Below are 10,157 nucleotides of genomic sequence, written 5' to 3'. Positions count from 1 at the left end.
GGGAGGAGGCAAAATTCTAATTTTGGGAGAGAAAAATACATAAAATTTGTATTTGCCACACACTCGCTTACTGTTCTCACAACCTTCCCCCTACTGATTTACAGACACTTTACATTTTTTCACGTCTGTTACAGCATTTCTGAAAAAAGCAACGCGGTATGGAAACACAGGCCATTGCTGTAGCAGCACCCCCGATCCCCTCAGGGCCCAGTTTAACAGCTTTCCCTTTTAGCAGCGAGGCCGGCCGATGGGATCGCCGGGTCCCCCCTCTCCTGTCCCACACCTGTTCTTCAGGGCTGTTAACGCATTAAAACAAAATATTCACCTGTCAGAAAAACTCTTACAAACGCCCCCCGCTCCAACTGTGCTACGCTACAGCGCTGCGAGGACAAGGCGGGCCGTAACCCCCTTCCCGCCCTCCGCGGCGCGGACCAGCGCACTGGGAGCGGCGGGGTAGGGGGGGGATCGAGATGTTCTCCGGCCGTACCACTGCGTGCCCCCGGCGGGGGGGGAGTGAGGCGACTGCTTCTCGCCTCGGTACCGTCCGGCTCCTTAAGGCCACGCAGAGACGCAGCCCAGAGAAACATCCCCGCGCTAAAACGCCGCTCCCTCCTCCAGTACCTGGGCAATTTTCCCCGGCCACCCTCTTTTTCCTCCCCTGTGCGCCAAGTGGTACGAGCCGCCGCGGGTGAGGCCGTTGGGACAAACCAACAGCAGGAAGGGGGGGGGGCGAGAGCGGAGCGGGCGCGCGCGCGGCGGAGAGTGATGAGAGGCGGCGAGGCGGGAGGGCGAGACCGGGACGGGGCTGACAGCGGCCGCATCATCGGCGAGCGACGCGAGCAGGGCGGCCGCCGCGGGAGATTGAAGTGCCTGCGCCGCCGCTGGGGCAGCTGCGAGGCGAGGAGGGGGCGGCGCCGCTGCTGCCGCCACTGCAGCTGTTGCTCGGGAGGAGGAGAGGAGGAGGAAGGGGCCGCCCGCCCCTCCGTCGGTAGGTGCCAGGCAACGCTGCTGCGGGGGGCGGTGCGGACCCCGCCGCCGCCGCGGCCCCTTGGGGCGGGGAGCCCGGCCCCGCACGCCCGGTGGCGGCTGGTGTGGCCGCGCAGGGAGGGCCCGCTTGGACCTGCTCCTGCTCCGAGAAGCCGCTGGGCTGCAGGCCGAGGGGCCGCCCCTGCCGGGTGCCGGTCCCCGGCCTGTGCCGGGCCGCCCTTGCCGGGCTGGCGGGCCGGGGGCGGCCGCTGGCGAGCGGCGCTGCCCGGTGCGGGAAGGGGCGGGCGCGGGGCGGGCGGGGGCCGGTCTCCTCCGGCAGTGCAGGTCGCTGAGGGGAGGCAGCCCCCCGCCCCGGGCTGGCCAGGTGTTGGCACAGGCAGGCCGTGGGCTGAATCACGAAACTAATCCTCCTTTAACAACAGAGTTGGGTTGTTTGTTGGGTTTGTGGGGGTTTTTTTGCGGTTTTTTGTTTTTTTCTTTTTCTGTTCTTTGTGGTTTATTTTTCATTTCTTTTTTTTTTTTTAGCTTGAGTCAGCTTCCTGAGCTGGGTCAGTATTTGGGCAGCAGAAGTGCTTGTGTGGGCGATAGAGGTTGGTGTGGAGGAGGAACTAATGGCTGGAGCTGCTGCTTGTGGTAGAAGTGCTGGCTGAAAGTGTTAATAAAGCTCCTTGCTGATTAGAACGCTTGTAGTAACTCTTGAGGTATAATTTGGCCATTCTTATCTTGATGGAGCATTTGTTTTAACATTGAGATGCTTCAGGTGTCTTTTGGTGGTTGCGTTTCTCCTTAAGCCTTAGAAACTCTGTGCACAGCCTATATTTCTTCAGTGAGAACATCACCTCTTCAGAAATACTTGCGTAGGGGTACTTGTGGGGAAAAAAAAATAATCTGTGGCTCACCATTGCTTGATTGACTTCAGGAATCAATTGTAAAAAGAACAGGCTTTTAGGAATCTGACAACTGTATGAGTTTAATTCTTTAAATTTCTCAGTGTATTCACTTACCAGAACTATGTTTACGTTCTGTCACGTACTGGATGCCTTTGTGTATAGGCATTCTTGAGTCTTAACAGATGGATTTGTCCTTCCTCTAACCGGCCTCTAGAATCACAGTGGCAAAAGGCTCAAATGTGACAGAAGACAAATCTGTGAACATGTTGTAGAAGATAGTTCTGTCTCTAGCCATGACAAATAGGGTGAGGAAAAATGGAATATTCCTAAGAAACTCTTGTAATGACATGAGTTTGATAGGTCTCAAGAGCATAGTGCCAAATCACTTCTGTCTACAGAAGAAGCACCTCTCACATGCGGGACTCTGCTAGTCTGAGTTTCTTCAGCGAATATGGTAGCTGAGTCAGTGGCAGCAACTGTTTATAGTTCAGCCTTGTTAGATGACTTTTTCCATCTTCTGGTGAGAAGTTTGAGCTTTCCCTCTAGCCCCTTGTGTTCCTTGTCTCAATCATCTTTACGCTGCCTAACCACCTCTCCAGTGTTTTGGAGGTTCAGGTGCTGTTAGGATTTCACTTTCACTTCTGTTTCTCTTTTTGTTTTGTTGGGAATTTGCTCTTGTTTGCAGTAGACCCAGCTCCTTTCTGAAAGCTGGCCTGTTAGGAAAAAGGGGTTTGATACTGCTTGTATGGAGCACTAGCCTCAGCCTGGCTTGTAACTTCTGCTTGTTCAGTCAGTTATTATATACAGAGCTCAGCTCAAGTCACCGCCCTCCCTGGTCATATTACTGTTGGTTGAAAGTAAAAATCAGGGGATTTGTTCCTTCTGTCTTCACCTCTCTTTTCTTGCATCTACATTTGTTCATTTAAGCTAAGTAGTAACTGGTAGCATTTTATTTATCGCTAGTTATACTGAAAGTGTTGTAGTTTTTGCTCCAAGTTGCATAGCCACAGTAAAAAAAAAAAAGCCTTACAAGTTTGGGAAGCTGCCTTCCTTGTCACGCTTTTTGCACCAAAATCTTCTAAAGCCCATTTACGATGCCAAGCAAAACTTAGTCATGCAATTGTATTAAAAATGCTTGCTGCTTCTTACCACTAAAGGTGGTATATGGAAAAAGCAGTGTATTGAAAGTATTGAATGGCTATGGCTTTTTGAAAATCCCTTTTACTCTCCCAGTTTTATTTCCGTCTTCCTTCCTGCAAGTGGATAAACTAAAAAAATAATTTCACCACCTAATCTGTTGGGAAGGCGGGAATCAAAACCAAACTTAAATCCACAAAGTCCAGGTATCTGTGGATTGGGTCTCAGGCATCCCGGTATTAGTTCTAAAACTAAAAAGCTCTTGCGGAGCGAAGCGGGGCTGCCGGGGTGCGGGGCTCGCAGCCGAGCCCCGGGAGCGGGGTGGCCCCCACCGGGGTCCCGGCTCCCGCCTCTCCCTTCTCCGGGACTACCGCTCCCAGCAGCGCCCGGGCTGAAAGTGAAAGTAAATGCCAGGTTTCGTGTGTTGTTTGGTGGTTTTTTTCGGTGTGTGTGGTTTTTTTTTTTTTTTCCTCCCCCCCCCTCCTCTCCCCGGCGGCGGTAGCACATGTCCTTTCTCTTTTGTTTTCCGCCTGGCAGGCCGGCTGCGCGCTCGGGCTGCGGGAGTCGCCGGGAACCGCCGCCCCGAGCGAGAAGCGGGATCGGGCCCCCGCCTGAGCGGCGTCCAGGAGCTGCTGCCCGGCCCTCCAGAGAAGCCTAGAAGCGACGCTTTTTCACGGAGCTGCAAGTCCAGACTGCGGAGTAAAACTTTGCGGATCCGCTGCGCGATTCCCACATGCAAGTTGATAACGTGAGCCCGGCTGCTTTTCTTACTGCTGCTGCTACCTCGAGTGCAGGGGGGGGCAGCGCTGTTTTCCCCCACCTGCTGCTGTTTCCTTGGCCTGGCCCTAGAGCTGCTGGCTGGGTTTACCTGGCCATGTGGGGCTAGGAGAGGTGCAGCGAGTCTCCACGGCGTGAAGTGGTAACATGGAGGCAGCGTGCAGACCCGACGGCGGGGAGCAGAGTCATCAAGGCAGCGGCATGGACGCCCCTGGGGACGCTTCTATGGACTGCTACTTGCGATCTCAGGGCTTGTACAGAAAGAGAGTTGCAAAGGATGGATCTTGTCTTTTCAGGGCTGTGGCCGAGCAGGTAACTGCTTATGTAAACAGAGCTACTTTCTCATGAAAGCATGGGAAGTGGATCTTATTAGCAGGGGATAATTAGTGTTGAAATGCAAACAAGTATAGGTTAAGGTTACACAGTCATGTGCCGGGAAAAAACCCCATTATTTTGAACATAGTCTTGCGAGGTGAGTGAAGTTCTGTGTGTACGGCCGCCTTCTGTCATCGAGAAATTGTTACCTGTTTTGACCTTCCAGTGCTGCCTTGGAGCTTTCTTCAGTGTAAGATTTCAACGTTTGGGGACAGTGGCTTTGTATGGGACAATTTAGGGAACGGAATTTAGTAGAAAGAGCTGAAAAGCCTCGTTCTAGTTTTGTGAATTAGTTTACTATAAAATTAGAGCAAGTGAGTAATTTATTTTCAGTTCTTCCTGTTGAATTCCCCTCCCCCATTTCAGTGTTACTGGTAAAGGAAAAAAGTGACAGCGTCATCTTGTCTTAAATACAAACAAACAGCAGTGGGAGCTCTGGTGCTTCCGATTGTGGGAGCCCAGATTCCTGTGCTAATTATACGTGGTTTGTTCGTTTTTTAAGTTACTTTCTCCACTGAATTTATAAGTTCAGGCAAGCAAATGTTATTGATCTGAAGTGACCAGTTATTTCAAAGGAATAATCAGTAAACTTACATTGATATTCTGATGTTTTTAGTATATATAGAAGGTTTCTCCCACATTCAAGCCTATGTAGAACTTTTTTCAACTGTTACTTAAATTTTTAACATCCCATTCGTGTTTCATTGAAGGGAAGGTCTCGAATTCAGAGTTAGTAGGTGTTTATCCAGAAATGTGGCCTAATCTCTGTAGTTTTCATGCAGGAAAAACTGAACTAATCTGAACTTGGAAGTGTTTTAAATTGAGGGTTGTGTGTAAGGTTTGCAAGAGAGGCTGCAGTTTAAGTTGACTGGAACCTCCCTATGTTGTAGTGAGGATGCAGGCGAAGTCATGTTAGAAAGAGCTCTGAACCTGTGATGAAAATTATATTTTTCCAGTAGAGATTCCAGATCTGAATTTCTGGCTTCCAGATCAATGTTTGGGCAACAGGCCTATACCACTTAAAGTCAAGAGAAAGTAGACCTGCACTTTCTTATATCTGGTTTGATTTCATTTGGATCAGTGCATGTTGGTAGTTGATTTCCTCATCCACTGCTGTGGTAACTTACTTCTTCAATTAATTGAAGCCTTTACAAAGGAGTCAGTTAAAGAATGACAACAATTGCTATTAATTTAGCTTAATAAATCCTCATAAAAATGAATGTTTCAATTTAGTAAATCTGTGGATTCTGCAGTTACTCAGTTTTTGATAAAAGTTGAGGTTTCACCTGCATAAAATTGTTGTTACTGAATGGATGCACATTTGTAATAGTCTTAAAAATAAAACTAGAGTATTTCCAAGCCTGTATTTAGACAAGTCATTCATTATTTGTGACCTGTCATCAAAACTCCTAAGAGCCAGTGTCACTTTCTTTTCTTTCTCCCTTTATAGGTGTTACACTCTCAGTCTCGGCATATTGATGTTAGGATGGCTTGTGTAGACTATCTTCGGAAAAATAGGGAGAAATTTGAAGCAGTAAGTATTTTTGTTTTCTTTGTGAGCATTTAAAAGAAAGTTACTCTGTTCCTTCCACTTTTCTAAGATACATTCTGCTGTTTGTGACAGTATTCATCGTAGCTATATACTAGTTGTTGCTTTTTAAAAGGGAGTGCACTTTAAATTAATTGGCACGTGTGTGGTAGTAACTTACTTTCATAAGCTTGGAGAAGGACATATGTACTGCTTGGACTGGAGGGATGTGGGGTGGGAAGAGAGGGAAGGGGTTTTAATGCTCGTTAAGAAACAAACTTTCTTAAACTTTCATAGTCTATAGTGGAGCAACCAAAATCTGGATTTCGTTTTACTGTAATGCCAATTTTAATAACAGTCATAAAATGTTCTTATTGTGCTACTTAATTGCTTTTACAATATGTAAGGGATTTGACTAATGAGGTTAGTAAAATTGTTTCAGGGTCTACAACTTACTATGCAATGCCACTGTGGTTTCTTTTTCTGACACCTGTAACGAAGTTTTCCCATCAACTATGGACATAAAATATTTTGATACTGATCTATATTTGGCCAGCATTGTCAGTGTTAAGGTTATAAAAATCCATTTTCTTTTCTTCCTTTTAAAAGAACAATAATAAGTAATGTTGCTTCTGCTCGGGTTTGTATGTATTCTAGAGTATATGCTATTTAACTAATTTTGAGGATAGGCAAAATAGGAGTATGTGTAAGCATTTGTTACTAAAGGATTATTACTCAGCACTCTTCTTCTGTTCTAAATTTACCTGGATCAGAATTAAAAAGGCTGTTTTAGATGCACACTGGTATAGGGAAGAGAAGGAAAGCAGGAATAAGAGTGTGTGTATTTGCTGTAGTTTCTGACAAAGTGCCCTATGCTCAAATGTGACTGATCACTGTTAATGTGGGAGTTGTCAGGAATGAATGACATAAAATACAGTGATTTTTTTCTGGCAGGATGCAGCTCTGGCTTCACTATTTCTGCTTGCCAGGACTCTTTGTTTGTTTCCAGACCATCTGAGGACTTACCAAGTCTTAGAGCTCTGTCCCTTCTTACTTTATTTTTTCATTGTTGACTCTTTAATCCCTTTCTTTCCAGAATTACCCCGCTCACCTCAGTATCTGCCTCTGTACTTCTGTTTTCTTGTTGTATTGTGTAGCTTTTGGAAATACCTTGACCTTTCTTGACTCTAAATATGTGCTGTTTCCCCTCCCTAGTTCTGCATCTTCTCAGCTGGGTAACTTCTTTGTCAACCCTGGCAAGTCTTGATCTCTCTCCTCCAAACTCCCAGTCTCACTGATCTTTTTTTTTTCCCCTCAGACTGGTCCAAGTGATATTGACCTATCATCTATCCATCTTTACTGTCCTTCCAAAAAATCTTTTAAAAAAATTTGTAATTTTTCCATATAGGTGTTTCATGATTGAGGTGTTTTGTATGTGTTCTCATTTCCTAGTGTTCCTACTCCCTCAGGTACTTCAGTTCTGCTGATCTCCTTTGCTCCCCATCTCTTGCTATACTTTGTATTTTCCACCTGGAATATAGCGTTGTTAACTTCTCTTTCTAAAAAACCCAAAACAAATGCACTGCAAACAACAGATATCTCTATCCATAATCTCTTAATTCAACTATTTACTCATCTGTCATCTTTGGAGTTACGCTCTATTGACATATACTGGTGGCACTCACTGAAGTTCCTCTTTCTCTTGTCATTTGTAACCAACCATTTTAGCTTGGATTTTTGTCTCTTTCATTCCACTGATACTGCTGTCACCACAGTTTCAGGTGACTTTAACCACCATCTTCCATTTTCATCCTCATCCTTTCTTGAAGTTTTATCTTTGATTGCTGTAGTCTTATATTCATTCTCATTTTAAACTCTTCAGTTCTCTATGAGAACTTTCTGGTGGCCCTCCTTTCTTCCTCTGTGCGTTACCTTTAGGTTGTTTAATTTGGACACACAAAACAACTGCTGTCCATGATCTAATACAACAAAGTAAATGTCTATTTACTAATACACCTTTTAACTACATACCCGATGCCTTTTGTCTAAATCGAAAATTTTGGACAGACTGATTTTTTTTTTTTTTTTTTCCCATGAATGACACTGTCCAGCCAGCTTCAGAAAGGCTAAAGCAGAATTTTTAATCTCAGTACTCTGCTCGGTTTCTCTTATTACACTGTTTCTTAATCACTATGGGTGATAAGAGGCCATCCAGCTTGTACCTTAACTTGGAATTACTTCTTTGGTTGGACTGCTGTGGATCTTCATTTTAACTAAATCAAGCAGTTTGTGTCTAAGTAGCTATTTTAAAATTTTGAAAAAGAAGCTATTTAAATAGCTGCTCTGTTGGCCAGCATGGCTGTAACACTTTGAAGTTACTATGTCTCAGTTACTGCAGCATCTTTTTCCAGCTTTGACAAATGTGAATTTAGTGTCTTCATGTGTTAAGGAGTGTGGCTGAAAGATTGCTTTCTTAGCCTGGCGCTTGCAGTGTAGCCCAACTGTTTGCATCCTTTCACTGAAAATAAAAGCAGTTTGTTTGAAGCGATACAGAGGAGAGAGAAAAGTGCTTCATGATTTGCCTATACTGTATCTTATCACTACTTGGATACTACAGAAATGTGACTCCCATGTCTGATTGTCCATTGATGCCTTTTTCTTTTAACAAGATACTTGATAAGCCTACCCATGCTCTCTTCAGTGATGCTGTGCATGCCAGGGATGAATTAATTGCCCATAAACATGTACTTGACAGCATCTTTGCTTTCTTTCAGATTTACTATTTGGCTGCTGGATTTCTCTTTGGGTTTTTTGTTTTGTTTTGGATTGTGTAATGACTCCGAAAGCTGTTCATGTGGTTATTTTCTGGAATGCAGACCTGTATGTTTGACTGGTTATTTGCTTACCTCTACATCACTTTATACTTAGATTGTAAGCTCTTTGAGGGCAGGATAGGCTTAAATTTCCAATGGTACATTCATTCCCATTGGTACAATGGGTCACAGACTGGGGATTCCATGTGCTATGCTAATAAAAAATAACTAATTATTACTTTTTTTAATACAGTTCATAGAGGGGCCATTTGAAGAGTATTTAAAATGTTTGGAAAATCCACAGGTATGTTAAACTTTATTTGTAATAGAAAGTAGTACTTCTGTTGAAGTTGATGGGTAATTGAATTTTTTCTCACGTGTTTTTGACTGAGCTTAAGAGGTTTTTGGGTTACACGAATATATACTCTTATGCATGTCCTCTATTGTAAAATGATATGTGGATTTTTTTGTGTGTCTTGATGTAAACATGTTACTCAAAATTGTATCCAAACGTTTCTAGCCTCTGCAAATGCCAAGAAGCAGCATGGCTAGCTCTTTCTTGAAGACAGCCTTGAATAAAGGCCTAAAGGTTTAGGCGATGAAAAGACAGTTAGTCATGTAAGGGATGTTATGAACAATAGCCACGGATTCTTACGAAGATGATAATTTGAAGCAGAATTATTATTATTCCCCTCCCTCGCCAATTTAATTTCAGTATTTTTGTTAGGGAGTTAACAATTCATGTAAGCATAAGGGGGCGGGGAGGACTATCTAGTACAACATTGCAAAATCTGTTAATTTTTTAAAGTGCTTGTACATAAATTTTATTAAAATTTCCTCTTCTAGAAAGCAGAGCATGTAATTTTTGATGTTTTGTAGGGTTTTTTGGTTGTTGTTTCTTTGGATTTTTTGTTTGTTTGTGTTTTCCCCCTGCCATGCTTACAGCATCCCCAGTTAAGAGTGGCTAACCAGATGGTTCTTTATTTCAGTTTCCAAAATAAATGGTGGAAGGAGGAAAAGAAGTGGGTGTTAGCCTATTCTGCTTCTGTACTGCTTTGTTTATTTCAGGATTTTTAATTGCAAAGCTTTGTTAGTCAGTTCCTGAGGTTATATGCTATGCTAAACGGTAAATCATGCTGTTTTCCAGTGGAACATACTCTGCATTGAATGACACTAATGTGAATGGTTTACAGCACTGCAATGTGTGTACAGAAAATGTCTTTTTCATAATGTCTACTAACTTTTAAAAAATCTTTTTGAAAAATAGAACATACAGCAGCTTCTTTACATGATCAGAGAAATTAATGTTGTTCTGAATATGAAATATACAAAAAAAAAAACCCCGAAGAAAAACCCCTCTACAAATTGCTGCCCCAAACTTCACTTCAGTCATTTTTAATTTAGTAAGAATTTAAAAAAGGAAAAAAGTTAATAAAGAAATAATGAGAAAATCTAGTCACATCATGCTGGAGCACAGTACAGCAGTTAGACTGGGAATGGAAGAAAAATCTTGCTTTTCTATGATTTGAGTCTGGGTTATGGTGTTGCTGATGATTTACTGTTTAACAGCTTTAAAGGACAGATTTTTGGTCTTAGGTATCAATATACAGCTGCTTGCATGAGAAATGTAACTATTGCAGGTTCATTTTG

At 43.6% G+C, this 10,157-nt stretch overlaps 1 protein-coding gene across 7 annotated transcripts in view; it reads left to right on the top strand.

Annotated features, from left to right (window-relative positions):
- The first annotated feature begins 736 nt into the window (after nucleotides 1–736).
- OTUD4 (OTU deubiquitinase 4) overlaps nucleotides 737–10,157 on the top strand; it is a 34,626-nt gene continuing 25,205 nt past the window's right edge. For 6 of the 7 annotated variants that reach the window (XM_055700609.1, XM_055700606.1, XM_055700607.1 and 3 more), the window contains exons 1-4: nucleotides 746–988; nucleotides 3,552–4,103; nucleotides 5,617–5,700; nucleotides 8,761–8,811. In XM_055700609.1, the coding sequence (XP_055556584.1) occupies nucleotides 3,939–4,103; nucleotides 5,617–5,700; nucleotides 8,761–8,811 (300 nt within the window). In that variant the 5' untranslated portion in view covers nucleotides 746–988; nucleotides 3,552–3,938. Of the gene's footprint in view, nucleotides 989–3,551; nucleotides 4,104–5,616; nucleotides 5,701–8,760; nucleotides 8,812–10,157 lie in introns of all 7 variants that reach the window. The other variant, XM_055700612.1, reaches the window with a different exon arrangement.

The sequence above is a fragment of the Falco cherrug genome, chromosome 1 (genome assembly GCF_023634085.1).
Source record: "Falco cherrug isolate bFalChe1 chromosome 1, bFalChe1.pri, whole genome shotgun sequence".
Taxonomy (NCBI): Eukaryota; Metazoa; Chordata; class Aves; order Falconiformes; family Falconidae; genus Falco; species Falco cherrug.
The sequence above is the reverse complement of the archived record's forward strand: the minus strand, read 5'-3'. Positions and strand labels throughout refer to the sequence as shown.